At 36.9% G+C, this 22,351-nt stretch overlaps 1 protein-coding gene across 2 annotated transcripts in view; it reads left to right on the forward strand.

Moving 5' to 3' along the window:
- The window catches only part of FMN1 (formin 1), a 523,482-nt gene that overhangs the window by 205,167 nt on the left and 295,964 nt on the right, over positions 1-22,351 (forward strand). For both annotated transcript variants that reach the window (XM_072623605.1, XM_072623606.1), the window contains one exon: positions 2,436-2,553. In XM_072623605.1, the coding sequence (XP_072479706.1) occupies positions 2,436-2,553 (118 nt within the window). The remainder of the gene's footprint in view (positions 1-2,435; positions 2,554-22,351) is intronic.

The following is a 22,351-nucleotide window of genomic DNA, read 5'->3' on the forward strand; positions in this document are numbered from 1 at the left end:
CTATGATTCCCTAATCATGAAACTACAACAAATAATTTACCAAAATTAACAAATATCTCTCCAATAAATAAAATGAGGTCTTATAGAACACTTACTAAAATTTTCTGTTGGAATATTTGCTCATAATATTTTGACTTACCATTATCAATTTGGAGTTAAGGATATTAGAGGATATGGGTTTGAGTTTCTGCTCTGGTCCTTTACTTTCCATGCGTCTTTGGGTATATCACTTAACCTCCCTAGGCCTCATTTTCCCCATTTATACAATAATGCAGTTGGATTAGATGACCTCTGAGTACTTCCCAGATCTAAATCCATGATCTTATTATTTATATACCTTGTAGAAAATGATTCCTGGAATAAGTGCTTTAAGTATGAAGCCGTAGTAGTACGCCCCCTGGGGAAACTGGTTGCTTTGGAAAACAATTTAGCTTTAACTAGAAAACAGTTTTAGCTTGAAGGTCATTTTGTTCTTTTTTTCAAAGGCATATCAAGGAAATAAGAGAATTAGTTATTGAGCTGTGGTTTGACCAGAAGTTCTAGGAAAAGAATGACCTCACACTTTGACGGAACCTCTGAAATTGCTTGGACACCCTGCAATCTTTACTATCAATGTAACAGTAATGTCTTTAGTTTCCAGTCTAAGTAGTGATTTTTCATAACTACAGGACCAAGTCTATATGAAGAGGAAACAGGTGAATTTTCATAAATATGCATATAGGAACTAGGCTTGTGATTTCATATGTGTGTATGTATATTCTCTGTACTATAGGAGATCCCTAGGTGAGAATAATCCCTCTAACCTTGCAAGTTGGCAACTTCTAAACATGTCAAGTGACCTGACCAGGGTCACACAGCCAGTTTATGTCACAGGTAGAACTTGAACCCAGGTCTTCCTGACTTTGAGGCCAGCTCCCTAGCCAACTAAACAATGTTGCCTCTATTTCATAGGCATATTTAATTTGAATGTATCTTAAATGTGTATGTTTGTATGGTGTCTCAATATATAGCATTCCTAGTTTCTATAATAATAACTTCAATCCAATAAACATTTATTATATAGCAACTATGTTCAAGGTATGGTCATAAAGTGTTGGTAATTCAAAGATGAACGATGGTTGCCCTCAGGTAGCTTACACCGTAATGGGAGTAGGGGTAAGGATAAGGTAAGTATGATAGAAGGTAGAAAGTGATACAGACAAAGGAGGCACTCCCAACTGCCAAATAAAATATAGCTTTCATTTTTAAACCGTTTATTGAGCAGACACTTGCTAAAATTAGTAAGGTCCTTTGATAAGCATTTGGTATACAAAGGAGCATGACAGTAATAGGAACTCTCAATTATGTCATTGTAGTGTCCATTAAAGGAATCAGAAATCTTTAACCTGGGAAAGAGAAACAGGCGGAGCAGGTTCGGAGGGGGACATCATCACTGTCTTTAACAGTTATCATGTAGAAATTGGGAAAGACCCTGTAAAATTTTAGAGTGAAAAACTTTAGAACCAGAGGGTGGAAGTTACAGGGAAGTAGATTTTGGATCCATAGGATGAATAGGGTTTTTTTTGGTTTTTTTTTTTTTTACCCCCCCTTAACCCACTAGATTATCTAAAAATTGGATGGACTGCCTCATGAGCTAATAACTTCTTCATTACTGAAGGTATTCAAGTAGCTATAAGATAACAAGTTACTGTGGATATTCTTTTCTTTTTTTTTAAAAAAAAATTCACATAAATGAGTTTACTTCTATGTATTCCCTCACTCTCATTTAGGAGAGATCTAATCAGAATGATAAAAGAACTATGTAGAGATAGCTTTTAAAAATTCTTTTTCTGAAAAAGAATTGGATACGATTTAGAGCAAGAAGAAACTTTACAGCAGAAATTCTTATTCTGGGTTCAATGAATTTGTGTTCTGAAAATTTTTTTTTTTTTATAACTCTTTCATTCAGAGCCAGTTTCCTTTTTGGCATCTTATTGATTTAAGAGCATTATTCTCAGAAGGGATCCATAGGCTTGACCAGTTTGCTAAAAGGGTTATCAAAACAAGCAAAAAATTAAGACTCTTTACTTTAAAGCATTTAATTCCACTTCCTTAAGGCTCTACATAATAAGAAATAGAACTGACATAAGAACCTGGTTTCTCCTAGCACATATCTAGTGTTCTTAAAATTCACCTTACTTATTAACTCACTATAACATATTAAACTGTATGATGCTAAAATTTAGGCTTTCACCGCAACTGATCATTTTAAATCATTGGAATAGAACCACGTTAGTATTGAAATACACTCTTTGTTGTGTGGATTAAATGACATAAAATTGGAGATAACTGGTATCATTAAATTTTAGCAGGAAAAAGAATGGATTGATACTGGCCACCTTCTATTCAACTTTCTTCCTCACCCACCCTCTTTGCCCTCTTTTTCTTGAAAATAGGCTGACCAGAGTCCCACAGAGCAGGATGATAGAACTCCTGGACGACTCCAGGCTGTGTGGCCACCTCCAAAGACAAAAGATGAAGAAGAAAAAGTGGGATTGAAGTACACCGAAGCAGGTAAAATGAAAGGGGAGTGCTGCCCATGGTGCCACAAATCTCTCATGACAGCTGGGGGTTTGGTTTGGTTTTTAGTGCTGTCGGTTGGATCTAGTCTCCACCGGATTTTTGAATTTCATTGTCATGTTGCGCCTTCGCTTCCCTATTTCAGTGACCTTCCAACAATTTATTGTTAGTTAAGTCAGTTCTAGAAGACAAAGAATAAAAGCAGTGACATAAGCCAAGCTCTTGGTGTGTGGAATGCTCTGGTGTTGTCTTGGGATTGTCTGTAGTGTATAAATTACAAATTCCTTGGGAAGCTGAGAGCCGGCTCTCCTGCTGCAGGTTAATGGGATCTGGTAGGGTTGGTTTCCTTTGTGGGTGTTGGGGAGAAGATGCTTTAGGGCATGGATTCTCTAGAGTTGTAATCTGATGTGCGGATGATAGTCTTTGAGCCATGCTTTAAAGCATTAAGGCATTAACGCTTAAGGAAAGCTGGGCCAAGTGAATGTACAGATACTTATATCAGTTGTTCCTTCTCTTTTGCTGCGCAATGCATTATTTATTCTAAGGTCAGTTCTAAATCTGCCTGTTTTACTGGGAAACTTCCCAGCAGCTTTGTCATGGTCTGTGAGAGAAGGGAAGTCTGGGTAAATGAATTCTTTGAGTAGAGCTTACAAATGGAGACTTCCAGATAACAGAAATGCAGAAACACAAAATAGCACCATTGTATGTGTATATTTATAATAGATGTTTATAATGAAACCTGTGGCGGGTAGGGATGTGAATGGACTCATCTGAAGATTGTCTATTTGCTGAACATTTCTTTGATATAACTATGATTTTCTAAATTTATATACGTATCCATAATTTAGCACAAGACCATCAGGGTTTTGGTCCAGGGAAACTAACATCTGGGGCACATTCATCTTCCCTGAAGCAAAAACCATCTCCCCATACCTCATTTTGTGGTCTAATAGAAGCAACTGACCTCATAGTCTCATTGCCATGGAGCTTTTTGTGTGTACAAGGACTTGACTTGATTTGGGGTTATAAGCTGCCACCTCCCTGTACGATCTCTTTTGCCATGGTAAGACTATCTCATGCCCCACCCACCACACTGAATTGCTCCAGCCAACTATTTCAGCTACTTACATTTCTGTTTATATGTGTATTTTTTCCTTTGATCATAAGTAGCCGTGGTAAGTAGATGGAATTTGGGAAGTAACATAATTTGATGATTTTGCACAATGAGTTGTATTTCATTAATTCTCTAAAAGGGTTGAGGCTTGTCATGTCACTCTTAGAAAACTTAAACTCAAACAACCAGATAAATTTTGCTTGAGTATTTTTGATTGATTAACATCTCAATAGGACTTTTGGGACTTATTTCACAAACATTTCTTCCTCAGGTTTAATTACTAGAGTTAGAATCTCTGTAACTATGTCTAAAGCTAATCAGCTATATTTTGATACTTGAATCCTCTTAGGGCAAATTTGGAAAATGAAATGCAGATATCTTAGTAATAGTATAATTCTCTTAATAATACTATTAATATCACATTATTTTGCTCTAGATCGGTCATGGTCTGAATGTTTGGAAAACATACTATAATGAGGTTTAGTGAACTGACAGACTTCTAGCTGACGTTGATGACCTTATAGTCTATGACCTTTCTTTAGTCAGTTTTCCTGAGGATAAAATGGTTACATTTTAAAAGAAGCATATTCCTGTAGTTTCTTTCTTACTTTCTTTCCCTACTACCCAAATCTTCACTAGTCTTTTCTAGTCCTGTTTCACATGCCTGGGGAAAATTTTAACTAGATACTTTTGGCTTAGCCCTTGGTGATAATACTTCCTCTTCTACATGACACCTAAACTTTGTAGGTACTACGTTCCTTTGACTTGGGACCAAGAGGCTGGATCTCTGGTCTCTCAACCAGACATCTGTCTGTTGCTTATAACATGACCTCACCTTACTCCACCCCTCGTTTTCCCTTAGGCTAAGTCTGTCTGAGCTGATGGACGTAAGACATCTTTCTACTTTTCTCAGCGGAATCCTGGTTTAAATAGGCATGGGGCTTTTTACCCTATGGAAGTAGACCCTAAGCTCCCAAATGAATCTGTGATCTGATAGATTCTGGTATTCCCTCCAGTGATGCAGACTGAAACCCATCCATTTTTGTCCACATTATATAACTCTACCATCTTTTCCCAAAATTCCATTGCAGGAGATCCACAACGCATGCTCAAGGGCTTTCTTGCTCTTTCCCAACCTGGTATATGTGCCAGTGTTGAATTCTTGCTCTTGCCATGCAAGCAACCCACCTTCTAATACAATTCCTCGATGACCTCTGTTACTCCTAGTCTACAGATTTCCTCACTGGTTCTCCATTAAAGCCTATTCAGACTATCCTGAGCCTCTCCATTCCCTTTTGTGGTACTTTTTAGTGCTTCAGATGCAGCCATGTTCCATGTCTCACTGTCTACAGTAACGTTGGTAAAAATGTATTTTTAGTATTGAGCAGATGGACTTTTACTTTTTTTGGAAGATACTGTTTACTATAGGGTTTTATAATAGCTGATAAGATTTATAGGTCATATGACAATCAAACCATCACATCCTGACTGAAGTGATTAGAAACTTGGAATTATTTGGAGCCAGAGGATCTGGCTTAGAATTCTAGGTCTGTACCACTTTTGTGAATTTGGACAAGTAATCGGTCGGCTTTCCTCATCTGTTGAAAAGAAAAATGAATGGGCCTCTTCAGATAATTGGATAGAGGCAATTTGCCAGAGGAGGCTAACCAGACTATTATTTGAAAGCCTATTATTTTATACACTTTTGCTCGAAATTGAATAAAATACAACCCTCATGCTAAAAGATCTTACAACCTGCTTTAGGAGATTAAAAGCAGGGTGTTTTTTTGTTTCTATAATGGTAGTCTTGAGTAAAATATATTCTTTCCTTTCAATTATCTTTGAACTCATCCACCCTTAAAAGAATATAATCTTAACACATTTTTATTGTATGCTGCACATCTAGGTCCTTGGATCTATGTACTTTGGTGGTGATGCTGGGAATATAGGAAACCCACACCTCTACTCTTGAGTTCACTTAAGTTCTTCAGGGACATGCTAGGCTCTAAATCTTTACTTAATTAATAGTCTGTACTCTGGACCAGTGCTAGGTCAATCTAAGAACTAGATAGTTACTTTAGAGGCAGTAAGGTGGTATAGTAGATAGAGTTCTGAATCTGAAGTTAGGAAGTTCTGAATTCAAATCCAGCCTTATTAGCTATGTGATCTTAAGCACATCATTTAACTTCTGTTTGCCTCAATTTCCTCAACTGTAAAATGGGGATAATAATAACACTAACTTTCCAAGGCTGTTATGAAGATCAAACAACATAATATTTGAAAATCCTTAGCATAATGCCTGACACATAGTAGGTACTTAATAAATGTTTGCTTCCTTTCTTCCTCCTTCTTAGCAGTCATTTTCCTATTTTGAGCAGTCCTTTCCCTGTTGACATTTTGGGGAGGTAACCTGACACCTTAGGCTTGCCCAACCTTACCTGGCATCCTAATGGTTTGTTGCTGCCTTAATCTCCCATATTGGGAATTCACTTGCCTAGTACCTCTTCATCTTTGGGCTTATGCTGATGGTGAGAGGATACTGGTCTCAGAGTAGACATGTAAAATGAGAAGGTCTGACTGTCATTTTAAGGTCCTTTCTAACTCTTAAAAAAAGCTTTTTTCAACTACCTTACACATTCATTTTAAAAAATTTTGACTTCCAAATTCTCTCCCTTCTTCCCTCTCAACCCCACTCACTGAGAAGGCAAGCAGTTTGATATAGGTTATACATGTGCCATCTTACAAACATATATTTATTGTGAATAAAACAGAGCAAAAAAAAGTAAAAGAAGTTTTTTTTTTTTTTTAAAAGTATACCTTGATTAGCGTTCATACTCCATCAGTTCTTCTCAGAAGGTAAATAGCATTTTTCATCATATGTCTTTCAGAATTGTCTTGGGTCACTGTATTGCTGAGAATAGTTAAGTCATTCACAGTTGGTCCTAGAACAATATTGATGTTACTATGTATAGCATTATACTGGTTCTGCTTACTTCACTCTGCATCAGTTCATGTAAGTCTCTCCAGATTTTTCTGAAATGACCTGCTTGTCATGTATTACAGCACAACAGAATTCTATTACACTCACATACCACAACTTGTGCAGCCATTCCCCAATTGATGGGCATCCCCTAAATTTCAAATTCTTTGACACCATAAAAAGAGCTGCTATAAATATTTTTGTACATATATGTTTCTTTTTATTTTTTTAAATTTCTTTGAAATGCAGACCTAGTAGTGATATTGCTGGGTCAAAAGGCATACATAGTTTTGTAGACCTTTGGATGTAGTGTCAAGTTGCTCTCCAGAATGGTTGATCACTTCACAACTCCACCAACAGTGCTTTAGTATGCCAATTTTCCCATGTTCCCCCCAACATTTGTCATTTTTCTTTTCTGTCACATTAATCAATCTGATAGATGGGTGTGAGGTGGTACCTCGATGTTGTTTTAGCTTTCATTTCTCTAATTGATAGTGACTTAGAACATTTTTTCAGATGACTAAAAATACCTCTCATTTGAAAAATGCCTATTCGTATCCTTTGCCAATTTATTAATTAGGGAATGATTTGTATTCTTTTAAATTTGAATCAGTTTTCTGTATATTTAAGAAATGAGACCATTATCAGAGAACTTGCTGTAAAAATTTCTTCGCAGTTATGACTACTGGGTATTTCCCTCCATTCTCATATTTTCTCATTTACCCTTCTCTTTCTCTCTTTTTACTCTGTCCCTCCTCATAATGATTTTGCTTCTAACTACTTCCCACCTCCACCCTCTCTTCTATCAGCACCTCTATCTCCTTTTATCCACTTTCCATCCTACTTCTTCATATGGTAAGATAGATTTTTATACCCAACTGAGTGTGTATATTATTTTCTCTTTAAGCCAATTCTAATGAGGGTAAGGTTCAAGCATTACCTGCCACATCTCCCCTCCCATCTTTCCCTCTACTGTAAAAGCTCTTTTGTGTCACTTTTATGTGGGATAATTTATCTGTTCTATCTCTCCTTTCCCCCCCTTCTCCAGTGCATCTTTCTTTTGGACCACTTAATTTTATTTTTTAGGTAAAGTTCTTAGGAATCACCAGTATTATCTTCCCATGTAGGAATATAAACAGTTTAATTTTATTGAATCCCTTATGATTTCTCTTTCCTGTTTAATTTTTTATACTTCACTTGAATCTTATATTTGAAAGTCATATTTTCTATTCATCTCTGGTCTTTTTTCATCGTGAATGCTTGGAAGTTCTCTATTTCATTAAATATCCACTTTTGCCCTGAAGGTTTATATTCAGTTTTGCTGGGGAGGTAATTTTTGGTTGTAATCCTAGCCCTTTTGCTTTCTAGAATGTCATATTCCAAGGCCTCCAATCTTATGTGATCCTGATTGTAGCTCTAGAATATTCAAATTATTTCTTCCTGGCTATTTGTAGTATTTTCTACTTTCTGTAAATTGGCTACAATATTCCTGGCTATAATAGTAGAGTTATTAGGACAGCTTGTTGTGTAGGCTCTGTTTTTGATCATGGCTTTCAGGTAGTCCTGTAATTCTTAAGTTCTTTCTTTTCACCCTATCTTCCAGGTCGGTTGTTTTTCCAAAGAGATATTTCATGTTTTCTTTTGTTTTTATTCTTTTGTTTTATTCTTTTGTTTGTTTTACTTTTTTCTTGGTTTGTCATGGAGTCATTAGCTTCTATTTGCCCAGTTCTAATTTTTAAGGAATTATTTTTTCAGTAAGCTTCTATACCTCTTTCTTTTTCCCATTTGGCCATCCAATGGAATAGTAGTAGGAGGTGGAAAATAGATTATTATTCATTGAAAAGAATGAGATTTAATTTTAAAAAAATTATAGCACATTGACTTTCTAATCAATACTAGAAAAGATACTTTGAACTTGAAGTCAGACCTGATTTCATCTGTCTCATCTTCCTACTATATTCTAAATTCCTTAAAGGCAGGGACATGTTCTTTTCTTTCCCTGTATTTCTAGTACCTTTTATAGTACCTTGAATTTTGTAGGTCCTTAACAAATATATGTTGAATTGCTTTGAGCACAAAATCCCAATCTATTTTTGTTGTTGAGCAGTCCTAGATAAATCACTTAACCTCCCTGAACATCATCCTCAATTTCCAGTTCTTTTCTACCACAAAAAGAGCTGCTATAAATATTTTTGTATAAATAGGCCCTTTCCCCCTTTTTTGATCTCTTCATACCAACCTAGTAGTTGTATTGCAGGATCAAAGGGTATGCACATTTTTACAACCTTTTGGGCATAGTTTCAAATTGATCTCTGCAATGGTTGGATCATTTCACAACTCCACCAACAGTGCAATAGCATCCCAGTGAAAATATTTCTTGAGGCATACGAGCATCATAGATATAGAGCTGAAAGGGACCATCAAAGTAATTTAATCTAGCACTTTCATTTCTGATGTGAAAACTAAGGAGGCCCACAGAATCTAATTGACTTTGACTTATGCAATAACTAGGATTCAGACTCATGTCCTGGGACTACAAATTCAGTACTTTGGTGTACCATGAAGACCATTTTTTCTGTCTCAGAATCATAGGCCAAAATTTAATTTGATCATTCTTTTCATAGTGGAGGCTCTTCTAATACCTCGTCATTAATACTAATAGATCTAGTACCCCAACTGTCTCCTATCTTCCAATCTATTAAGAAGACATAAAACAGACTACAAAATGGACAGAAAAGTTGTTAGAGCTAGTTGCATTGCCTGTATGCTGAGAGAAGAAGACTTTAGAAATTATATTCATGTTTTTTATTTTTGAAATGTGTCAAAAAATGATTTTTATCATGATATGCCTCTTTCTGCTGAAAGTTGACCATTGGATAAAATCTGGTTAATTGAAAGTTTCTGGATGGTTGAGGTTTTATTGTATATGATTCTCTTTTCAGAACCAAAATTTGGCTGCCTGATATGTTTTTTTCTGATTGATTCACTGTTAAGGGAGGTACCTCTTCTCTTTTTTCCCCTTAAGTCCTCAACTCTAGTGAATTGAATTCCATTGCTGAAGGCTACCTGTTTTTTCACTGTGACCAATTTAATGAGAATTTGTTTATCTCAGCAGGGATTTGCTGCAGTATTCTATCTCCTGCAGAGCCCCAAGGGGAAATGTAGTTGATGTTATTGGGATTGGAATGGCACTCTTTGGAGGAATTGAATATTAATGAAGTATAAATGTTGGACGAGAGGAAAAAACTACTATTTATATTCAGGAACAAAGTTTTACCTTTTTCTTATGTACTTTGATTTGTGTAGAGGAAGAATTTGTTGCTTTCCTGTAGATTTTGAAATTATGCCTAGGTTTTTGTTATGTTGGTAATGAAGGCAGTAGCTTTTGTAGAGAGGAAGATATAGGGTGTTACATTATGGGATTCATGGGAAATTAGTTTCTAAAATTATGATAATCTTATCCTGGACCTTAGCAACCCTACTCAATAACTCTGAGTCACCTGTAGAGGTCCCTGGTGAGAGAGTGCCAAAAATGACCCATCTAACCTAGGTGGGATCAACAAGCCTTTTGGTTTTAAAAGGACTTTGGGATCCCTTAGCAATAACATAGAGCAAATTGTTACTCCTCTTTGTAGTGAGTCATATATCCTTGTAGTTTCAGGATTTGAACTGTAAATACGCAAGGAGAGTGTTTGCTTTGAGTTAGTATGATCATCCGTTGCATCAGTTCTGGTTGGGTTTTGTTTCCTATAAAGTGGAGAAACTCAAACTGCATGTTCTAAAGGTTTTACTCAGGTTTTTCCAAGGCTGTGTTACACCTTAGGCTGTGTTTCTTCAGTGAATTTCAAGGGATGGCACTATTTAGAATAGGGAAAAGGATAAGTTGATACCCTAACTTCTCCAAATGGGGCCTTAAGTTTGGTGCTAAATAAATATGGGAAGATCTCTCAGGTTCAGTCAGGGTGCAAATTTGTATTAAGTACCTATTATGTATAAGGCGTTTTGATAACTATTGAGGATCCAAAGATGAAAATATAACGCCTTCTCTCAAGGACTTCATGATCTAGTGAACAGGTGCAGAAATCTAATGCACTTTAGAAAAACTGATTCAATGCATAGAAGGAGGTAAATAGCATTGAAAGAGGAAGAGAACTCATATCCATTGATCTGGGAAACAAGAAAAGAGTCTTTAAAGAAGTGACACCTCCAGAATCATTCCACTCACCCTAAGTTGAGATGCCAGGCTCCCATCAGTGGAGAGGAGACAAATAGAATAATTCTCAATATGCAGATTCTCAAGGATATGCATTTTCTCTTCAACCAACAAGTATTTATTAAACACCTTCTATGTATTAAGCTTTGGGGATACAAAGGCAAAAGTAAAACAGTCCCTACAGTCAAGAAGCTTATATCCTAACAGGGAAAGCAACATGAATGTTTCCAAGTATGGCATGTCCCAAAAAGTCTTAGAGCAGTTTTTAGGGGCACTTGGGTGGTACAGTGCATAGAGAACCAGTGTAAAAGTCAGGAGGACCTGAGTTCAAATCTCACCTCAGACGCTTGACACTCACTAGCTGTGTGACCTTGGGCAAGTCACTTAACCCCAATTGCCTCATCCTGGATCATCTCCAGTCATCCTGAGGAATATCTGGTCACTGGATTCAGATGGCTCTGGAGGAGAAGTGAGGCTGGTGACCTGCACAGTCCTCCCTTGCTCAAAACAAAGTCAAGTGCAAGTCATGTCATTATTCTCTGATGGCATGGTCTTCTTTGGCAATGAAGGACGAACACACACACACAGAGCAGTTTTACTCTTTAATATCTTTAACTGCCCTAAGACTTTTGTATTACTGTATTATTACACAGTATGTAAAAAATCAGCACAGCGTAATTTGGGGAAGACACTAGAAGGGTATCATGAAAGGCTTCATGTAGAAGATAGTGCATGAGCTGCTGTTATTTTCATGAAAAGTGTTTAAGGCAAGATAGCAAGTTAGCGTGTTAAAATAAAAGAGTGGGCGACAGAATCTTGGAGCTTTAAGAGAGTTTAGAGCTAATCTAATCTAGTCTCCCATTTTATATAGAGAGAAAAGAGCTGAGTTCCAGAAAGGAAAAGGGACTTTGCTAACGTCACATGGCTGCTTCACAAAACAGCTTAGATTAGAACATTAGGATTAAAGCATTGCATCCAAATGGAGTTCTGAGTTTTTCAAACATACATGCAATTGAAGTAAGATAGAGTAGAAGGGAACCATTCAATGTTATATAGACAGTCTTTTTAAAGTTCACTCAAGGGAGATATTGAGCCCATACTTCTTTCCAAGAGGAAGAAGGAAAAGGGTTGGGGATGAGTGACTCATTCTGAATAATGGAGGATAGCCTATGAGGACCATGCCATATGCTCTGACACATCTGCTGGTGTTGAGTCATTCAATTCATACTGATCACTTGACTTTGGTTCCCCATTAAAAAAAAAAACCAACAAGAAATGAATTTACGCCACATATCCTAATATTGTAGATGATGACCTATGAACTTGGAATATGTGCTTTGAAAAAATGCCCCAAAACACCATCCACTTGGGAACATCTGCAAGATCCAGATGGCTGTAGATTCAATTGGTTTTAACTGAGCATTCACATATTAATAGTCTGTTGGAAAGAACATTGTACTGTGAGTCAGGAGGCTTGGTTTTCCAGTTCTGACAGCTACCTTTGTAACCTTGGACAAGACCATGCACTTCCCACCATGCACTTGAATTTCTTCATCTGTGAGAGGAGGCTTGGTGGGAGATGATTTCCAGGGTCCCTTCTGGCTCTAAAAATTCTCTGAGAATTTTGAGATGAGGTAGACAGACCTGTAATAGTGTTTGCTTGAAAAGAATTTAATTTAAGTAAAAAGGCTTAATAGAGAAAATATAGATAAGAATCATATGGAAGAGAAGGCAAGGAAGGAACATTGCATGGGTGGAGAGAGGATCCACACTGATAAAAAAATATGGCTCTGTCAAAGTATCACAATAGATATTAAATATAAGATAATACGTAGACAGTAATACTCAAAGATCTACTATTTTGTTTGTCTGGGCATACTTCTTTCACTAATACAGATTACATGGTCTATATAATTTGGTGCATAAACTTTCGTCATTGCTCTGGCCAAAAAAAAAAAAAAAACGGTATCCACACCTCAATCTGGTGGTAAACCTCTCTAAACTTAGGTGGATTGCTTCTAAAACAGAAGTGAGGGAGGAAGGAAAGGAAGGAAGGAAAGAAGGAAACATATTTATTAAGTGTCTACTATGTACTAGGCACTATACTAAACACTTCACAAATATCCCATTTGGTCCTTACAACAATCCTGGGAGATAGCCACTACCTATAATTCATTGCTTGGATCACAGTCAAAAATCTTTCTAGCTTGGTAAAATCTGCTGGAATTGTGTTCTACTGAATGAATGGTTGGAAAAGCATTAAAAAGTGGCAACCCCTGGAGATGCAAATGCAGGAGCTTATGCCCTTAAGTGAAGGGAAACTATAAATGGAAGAGTGACCAGCAAAGAGTATTTTGGTTGGAAAAGTTATAGGGATGGGGGGTTGAGCCAGAAGGAAATGATGTGGCAATGAAAATAATGCTATGATTATGGTTCCATAATGAGAAAGGAAAGGGGTTAAACACATGTTGAGAGTATACAAGAAGCAGAAGGTACACATACTCTGGTTGCAGCAAGGCAGCTGGTGGCCAAGGAGTAGTGAATCATGGTCTCCTTGGCTCTTCACCTACTATTCTTTCCTCTGTGCCACCCTGCTTTGTTTAGGGAGTAATGTTATTCCTGGTGGGGGTGGGTGGAGGGAAGCACAGCAGAACTCAAGATGGCATCAGTGAAGGAAAGTATCAGGAAAAAGTGTAATTGGATTATAGTGCCAGTAGTAGTAGGAAATGAGCATGGCAAGAAGGCAAGTTATAGGAGGGCAATCTTATATTTTATGTTTATTTTGTTTCGAGTTTTCTTTTCTTTTGGATTTTTTGTTTAGACTAGGTCTCTCTGTCTTGCCCAGGGTGCAAGTGGAGAGGCTACTACCAGGCATGTCCCACTATTGATAAGCAGATCTGCTTGATCTCCTCCATTTCATGCCTTCTTAGGCAGCCTAGTGGCTCCGCGATCCCTGGGGCTCACCATATTGGTGCTGGATACTGATCAGTTTAAGCACTAGTTTACCTTGAAATTCTAGAGCTCAAGAGATTCACCAGCCTCAGCCTCCCTGGCAACAGGACTTACAAGCATGCTTGACACCATATCTTATCTAAACTTTGTATCTCCTCTGTGCCAAACAGTGCTTTCTGAACTGGTACGTGTTTGATAAAAACTTATTGAATTTGAATGAGTATACTGACAGGCAAAGACTACATGACTTTTTAGCTAACACTTGATGTCACTGAGTCAGTGATAGCCATTTTATGAATTTGAACTAGGCTAGGGGATAAACAAGATCAAAAATCTTGGGAAAAAAAAGTAATGTTTCCAGTTACATTGGGCTTGGAATCAGAAAGACTCATCTTCATGAGTTCAAATCCAGCCTTAGACTCTTACTAGCTATGTGACCCTGGGCAAGTCACTTAACCCTGTTTGTCTCAGTTTCCTCATCTGTAAAATGAGTTGGAGAAGGAAATGGCAGAACACTCCCTTATCTCTGCCAAGAAAATCCCAAATGAGATTATGAAGAGTTGGACATGACTGAAACAACACAAAAACTGAGTTACATTTTAAACAGATGGGGATAGCCAGTGAGAGGAGGTAAAAGATGAAAAAATGGTAGTCCTTGCCTTTTCAGGAGTTTGTAGTTCAACAGAGCAAGGAGACATAGATAGGCTATAATAAAACAGCATTCTATCTATTGCACCTCCAGCTGCTTCTGATTTATATTCTATAATAATGTGCTGAAAGAAATAATGTTATGAGGAATAGTGGTGGGGAGGGATTCCTCTAACTGGTACCACTTGACTTTACTTTTAGAAATGCCACAGGGCTAGAAATAGTTTCAAGGTCCCTTGGTGTTTTCTCTCCATTAGACAAGGTAAACTGTTTCCATGCCTACCCCTTAAAAATTCCTGATGATTTTAGAACTATCTCATTGCCAACCTGCAGCCAGTCACAGCTAGCTCCCTAAGGAATAAAGGGTAATGAGGAGGGGACATAATAAGAAACAGAAATGAGTTTAATGAAGAAGGGCTAGAAAGTGTTATGTGATATATCTAAGTTTCCAGCTAATTTTCCTGAGAGTCCTAGTTGCACATATTTTTCCTTACTATTTCTGCCATTTTTGTTGTTGTTCAGTCATTTCAGCTGTGTCTGACTGGGATTTTCTTGGCAAAGATCCTGGAGTAGTTTGCTGTTTCATTCTCCAGTTCATTTTACAGTCGAAGAAACTGAGGCAAACAGGGTAAAGTGACTTGCCCAGGGTCACATAACTAGTAAGCGTCTGAGGCTGGATTTGAACTCATGATGATGAGTCTTCCTAACTTCCTGGAACCCTATCCACTTTGTCACCTAACTGTCCCAATATATCTGGCTCTAAACATATACTGATTTCTCAACTGTTCCCAGTTCTCTGATGTCATTACAGATGAGTACTTTTCTCTAAGGATAAATGTTAAGAAAATTATATTGTCAGTTGCTTTCTAGCTTTTCCTTTTGAACTGTTGCTCACTGTAAGTGATTTAGCATCTTACTAGATGGGGGCAGAGACAATGTAGCTAGTTCACTGTACTTAGAATCAGGAGGACCTGTATTCAAATTTTGCCTCTGACACTTACTAGCTATGTGACTATGAACAAGTCCTGTAAGTTCGTTGAGTCTCAGTTTTCTTATTTGTAAAATAGGATTAGTCATATTTGTATCACCTAGTTCACAAGGCTTGTTAGACTCAAAGGAGATAGGAAAGGTGGATGGATAGAAGGAAGGAAAAATTTACTAAGTTTCTACTATGTGCTTGGTACTATTTTATGCACTTTATAAATATTTTCTTTTTTGATTCTTCACAATAACCCTATCATCCTGTTTTTACAGTTGAAAAAATTAAGTGAGAAATAAAGTGAGGTTACAGGTTAAGTCTAGGGTCATACAATTAGTGTCTGAGACCAGATTTGAACTTTGGTCTTTCCGATTGTATATCCAGTGCTTTATCCACTACACTGCATAGCTGTCTAAAACTAGTATTTGAACTTGGGTCCTATAAGTCCAAGTTCAGAACTCCTTCTACTTCACTACATCTCCTCCTTTGCAAACTTCAAAGTGCCTTGTAAATGCTAGGAAATACCATCTGTACACAGAAGACTGGGAGTTCTATGATTTTCACCTCTTTTGGAATGCTTCTGTATCATCACTGGAAATCTTCCATGTCCAGTAAAGCCATGCAGATGATTGGAGTGGTGACATATTTGGGGTACAGGAAAGCTGAGTTCTTGACTCCATCACTGATATACTATGAGATACTGAGTAAGTCACTTTGCCTGTATGTATTTATTCATAGGATCATAAGATAATAAATGTAAATGTGGAGGGGATATTAGAGGTTATCAAGTGCAACTCTCATTTTATAAATGAGGAAACTGAGACAGTGCTGCCCATGTTTACAGCTAGTAGATTTTTGAGGCAGTATTTGAACTCAGGACTGGCTCCAAGTCAAGTGCCCTATTCTACATCATACTGTCCTCATTTTTTTTTTGTTGTTTCTACCTCCCCAATGGTAAATGATGTTATTTTTCCCATACCTCATAAGAATGCTGTACAGATATGTGATATATTAGAATTGGATTTTAACAGGGAGAAGAAGGTGGTATAGAACCTTTAGATCTCTTAAGAAGAAGTGTAGTATATAGTGGAGTGGAAAGTGTGATGGATTTGGATTCAGTTAGAATCCTGGTTTTGCTGCTTTCTTCCTGTATGACCTTAATCAAGTCATCTGACATCTCTGAGCGTCAATTCTTCATATGTAAAATTGGAGTGGGAGATGAATTAGACAGCTTCTGAGATTCCTTCCATCTCTCAGTCAATAATCCTATGAAAATCTGAGGCAGCAAGGCTACCAGGATCACCATCATAGGTTTGGTGTGCATTCAGCACAATTAGTGTCATTCTTTTCCATGTTCACAGATCAAATATTTAGCCCTGGCTATTCCAGATGAATTCTATTAGTTATATATACATATACATATATATATATATATATATACATACATATATATATTCAATCAATTCAAATCCTTAACCATTATTAGAAAAATAAGTCAAAGCACATTCTAGTAATGTAATCTTCCTATAGAGACAAAATATTAAATATTAAAGAAAGAAATACCTTTTTTAACCAACTTTTTTAAAAACCTTTTTTTGAAGTTTTTCTATTATCCTGGAAATAACATTTATCTTCTTATATAGATATTGCTTTCACTGTAATATAACTTAAATTTGCGTTGATAATCTGTGTAACCTACAAATAAAAGACTTGACTTTTGCGAATCTTATGAGTTTATTTTTTTAAACAAAGGTGCATTTTATTATGAAGTCAAAGAATACCTTGTGGTGGTGAAATAAGTTAGAAATCATGGTACAACTAGAAATTTTGTGAAGAAGTCCAAGTCTTAGCAAAATTTACTCTACTTAGCCACACTAAGATAAGAGAACCAAACAAATCAATTGAAATATCCTCAACCTTAATCTGTTGAGCATTTAATTAGTAGTGCAGAGGAATACTGGCTAGAGTTGAAATTCAATAATCATGGCGATCCAGTGATTTTCAGATGGATCCTCTGTGCTGCTCTACAATAATACTATCTCTTATTGGAGCAAAGCCTCCCTCCTCCCTATATTGCCATTCTAGACAAGCAGAATGAGACTTTGGAAAAGTGCTGCTATTGTGTATTGAGCTTCATGGTAGAGCTAGGATAACTCCTTGGGGATTTCCTTTGACTTAGTTAGAATGAACATTCTCTCTGGCGTAATCTTAGAAGGTGTAGGTCATGACATCAGAGTTACCTGTGCTTACAGATGATATCAAGCTCTTTTTTATGAAGGGTTATTTGGTGTCTAATTCACTGGTGGTAGTAATATATTTGTTGCAGATAATTTCATCCATGTCTGAATTAGTTTCATTCTCATGCATGCACATGCATCCAGTTGTCATGATTCTTGGTAAGGGGAGATAATGAGATCATAGATAATGGAAACCCATAGATAGTCTCAGAATTTATTTTAGCTGATACCTTAATCCCTTTTTCTCACTAGATGCTTTAGCAGAGTGGCAAAAGAAAGGCAATATTCATCAAAATTCATAGTGCTTTAGGGTTTGCAAAACACTTTAGTAACAGCCATGTGAGACAGATGGCTTAGATATTATCTGCATTTTACCAGTGGGAAACTAAAGTCCAGAAAGTGATTTACCTAGAGTTTCACATGGCTAGCAAGTAGCAGAGATGAAATTCAACATCATGCTTTCTATTTAAAGGTCCTGAGTCTTTCTACTGCATTACAAAGAGAATTATTTGAATTTTGCCTCTTGTTACTTACTTTGTCTCTTCTCTGTTGGAAATGTCACACAGTGATGAAATACGTTGTCATTTATGCATTAGAAAGAAAACTAGAAAATCCATAATATGAATAGCTCTTCCCCTGACGCTATCTGATTATCTGTCTGCCCATAAGCAAAAGCCCTACTCCTTTGTTGTTTTATTCATTCAATAATTATTAAGTGCTTATTATGTGCAATTCACTGAACTGAGTGGAGAAAAATAAAGAAAAATGAGAGACAATCTCTGTTGTCTTGGAGTTTATTTGAGGAAGAAAAGAATACTAGCTGATATATATACATATATATGTATATATATAAAGCAATTTTTGAAATTTTCTCCTTGCAATAAACTTTTGAAATAGATTGAGCAAGTATTATTAGCACCATTTGACAGATGTGGAAATGGAAACTGAGGGAGTTTTTGTGACTTTAGGTCATAAACATCATAAGTGGTAGAGCTTGAATTCCAATTAAGGTCTTCTGACGCTGAATCTCTAGTTCTTTCTCCTATATCACATCTAAGGAAATGTTATATTCTTATATAGACAGTATCCCTAAACTCACACAGTTTTAAGGTATTAAAAAAAGTGTACGAAGATTTTGGGAATATCCTGTATAATAGTGAATCGTGTTTTATGTTCTTCAGTGCTTTGCATAGCTCATACACGTCACCTTGTAAATATTTGTTGAACTGAATAATTATGATGTGAGAAAAAGAATAGATATACTAGCATAAATTATTTCATAATGGAATTGGTGCTTCTCTAGAATGGGGAAACAAAATGATATTTAATAATACATTATGTCTGTTGCTACGTAATACTCCTTTTCCAATGATGAAGAATGCAGCACCATAGGAAGAACTGATAGCAATACAGAATAGTCCAATTATTTTTTTCCTCCTTATGTCATAAGTGCTGTGTCTGCCAGTGGAGTAGTGCAGCAAGAGCCCAGGTTCAAATCCCACCACCGTATTTACCAGCACTTACCTCTTCTCCACGTCCTGGTCAAGTTCTACTTTGTGAATTCTTTCTTAAGCACCTAGTCTCAAGCTCTGTCCCCATCCACTGAACCCCTATATTTATTTTTCTGTTGCTTGGGCAATTATAAAGTTGCATAGTGGATAGAGCTCTGAACCTGGAGTTAGGGAGACCTGAGTTCAAGTCTAACCTCAGACATTCACTAGCTATGTGACCCTATGTGACCTCAGACTCAATTTTCTCAGCTGTAAAATAGGGGTAATAGCACCTACTTCTCAGAGTTGTTGTGAAGATAAAATGAGATAATATATGTAAGTCACTTTTCATTGTAAGCTTCCAAGCACCATACAAATGCTAGCTATTATTTTCTTACCTCCTTCCCCCCTATTTTTGAGAGGAGCTAAGTGTGAGGTGACCCAAGTTTTTATTGTTGTTTAATTTTTTTCTCATTTTGTCTTTTCAATTAGATTGCAATCTGGAGAAAGACAGTGTTGTACAGTTGAAAGAACATTAGTCTTGGAGTCAGAATCCGAATTAAAATTTCACTTTTACTTATTAGTGTATATCCTTAGGCGAGTCATAACCTGTTGGAACTTCAGTTTCCTCATATGTCAGAAGAAAACATCACTCCTGCTTACTTCAAAGAATAATTATAGAAAAGCATGTTGTAAGCTTAATCACTAAAAGCTGAATCATTAATATTCCTCTAATTCAGGGATTTGGGAACTTCAGTAGCATGTGTATCCCACACTTTCACAGATTTCACCCTTCTTTGCTGTTGTTAAAAATCCATCAGACTTTGTCCTTCCGATAAGGAGCTTTTCTGAATTTGGCAAGGCTGGTACTCAGATAAAAGACATCCAATCTGTCATTTCTTGGCCTGTACTTATATTTGAAGCCTTTCTAACTTAATAAGAGCCATCAGAATTTTAAAAAGATAGCTAGATAGTGATAGATAATAATAATTATAACTCTGCCAGCTGGCATAGTCTTTAAGAGTCCAAGATCTCATCCACGCTACTGTATGATAACAGGAGAGGAGGACTTGTATAGAGACAAAGAATGTAAGATCTAAATCAACAATTCAGATGGATGTGTGATCTTGCCTTGGGGACAGCTTGTCAATAGTGCAGATTCCAACCTGTTAGGACTGAAATCCTCTTAGTTCAGGTGAGATGTTAGGATGAAACGATGCATTAGTAAGTCACTGAAATATAGCAAGGATATACAACAAGGATACAGTAGCACTTGACTTCAATCCGTTATATCCATATGAAAATGTATCTGTCCACTAGGGCAGGGTGTGGAGACTCATGTGGTTTTCTAGTATCCATCAAGTCCCATCCCACATGGGTGCGACATTTTATTGGGAAGATATGTCAGCATAACCAGAAGTTACAAGGAGGTCAATTATGAGAAGCCCAGTTTGAACCTTATACCTACCTAAAACCAAACAAATCTTGGCTTTGTCCCAGTTTGGGGCCTAACCCATGATGTAGGGAGAGAGAATAGAGAGGAGAACCCTGATAGAAATTGGTCCTGTCACACAACCTACACATCCCTGCCCATTTTGTTTAAACCTTGTCCATTTCTTCTCATATATTTACCATGCAGGGGATGCTCCGACATGCTGGTGGCATTTCTGATTTTCCCTTGATACCTCAAGGATGCAAATGAGACAAACAGGTTGCCACTTACTTATTTTTTGCTCTTACCATGTGAACAGTCATCTTATTTAGGATCATGCCTTACTTCAGTGTTACCCTTTACTATAGAGATTCATAAATCCTTAGGTTTTACATATTAGGTTACTTGTACCACCACTATGTGCCTCTTTTCTGAGTGATAGTTATTTTAAATCCTCTGTAGACGATAGTGTTACATGATTCATAGGCATTAAAATCACTGGTAGGACATTTGCATTAAAAAGATGGGCTTTTATTTCCAGGAGAAGCTTGAATCAATTAATGGAGCATTGAAAAGTCAATCTAACTTATTTTCTTCCTCCTATGTAATTCTGGGCCCAATTTCTTGTCCATTTACAGCATGTAAATCTAAGGCAGTGGATCTCAAAATGTTGTCTGGGGACCCAGTGTGGGTCTGTGAGGTCAAAGCTATATTCATAATATTTATTAAGATGTCTTCATTTCAAATATGGTGAATATCAATAGATAGAACTCACATAAACAGAAGTTCTTTGAAGAGTCCTCAGTAATTTTTAAGAGTGTAAATAGATGGAGAGGGTTCTGAGATCAAGAAGCTTATGGACGACTAATCTCAGGTATATGAGTTGATGAACAAACTTTATAGATTGTCCATTTAACTTCCTGTTATAATCTGTGAGCTGTCTCTTTCTCAAACCAAGCCACTTGAAATCATCCTCCATTTTCTCCTACTTTGATTCAGTATCTGTTGATAAGGGATCCCTTGTCCCCATCAGGATAAACCTCTCTATTGGTTACCTTGATTCCCTTGTATACTGTTTCTTCTGAATGCTTGACCTGCAATCATCCTTCAATCTCTAAGTTTTAGTTCCCTTATTTACTGACTCCTTCCTCACTGATGACAAATATACCCAGGTCTCCCTGCCCTTAAAAAAAAACACACTCTAAATAAATAACTCTTTACTTGACCTTACCATTCCTTCAATCTGTCGTCTTATATTTTTTTTCTCCTTTTCACAAGTGAACATTAGAAAATGCTCTGTATTCTCATTGCTCAACTTCCTTTCCTCATTCACCTATCCACCTCCTGTACTATGGCTTCTGATCTCATACTCACTCAGTTGAAACTATCTTCTCTGAGCTTACCAGTAATCTATTGCCAAATCCAATGATCTTTTATAAATTTTCATTCTTGTTCAAAGCTCTGTGATATTTAATTCTTTTGATCACCTGCTTCTCCTGGATAGTCATTCCTTCATGGATTTTCATTATACTGCTCTCCACTCAGTAGAGTTTACTGGTTCACTCATCCGACTAATCCCTCTCAGTCGCTTTTGCTGGGTCATCATCTATGTCCTGTCTTACTTTCTGTCTGTAGGTTTACCCACAGGCCTTTGTCCATGGCCTTCTTGTGTCTATTTTGGCCTATCAGTGATGTCATCTGCCTCCAAGATTTCAACTATCACATTATAGAGATGATTTTTATCTCT

This window comes from Notamacropus eugenii, chromosome 7 (genome assembly GCF_028372415.1).
Source record: "Notamacropus eugenii isolate mMacEug1 chromosome 7, mMacEug1.pri_v2, whole genome shotgun sequence".
Lineage (NCBI taxonomy): Eukaryota > Metazoa > Chordata > Mammalia > Diprotodontia > Macropodidae > Notamacropus > Notamacropus eugenii.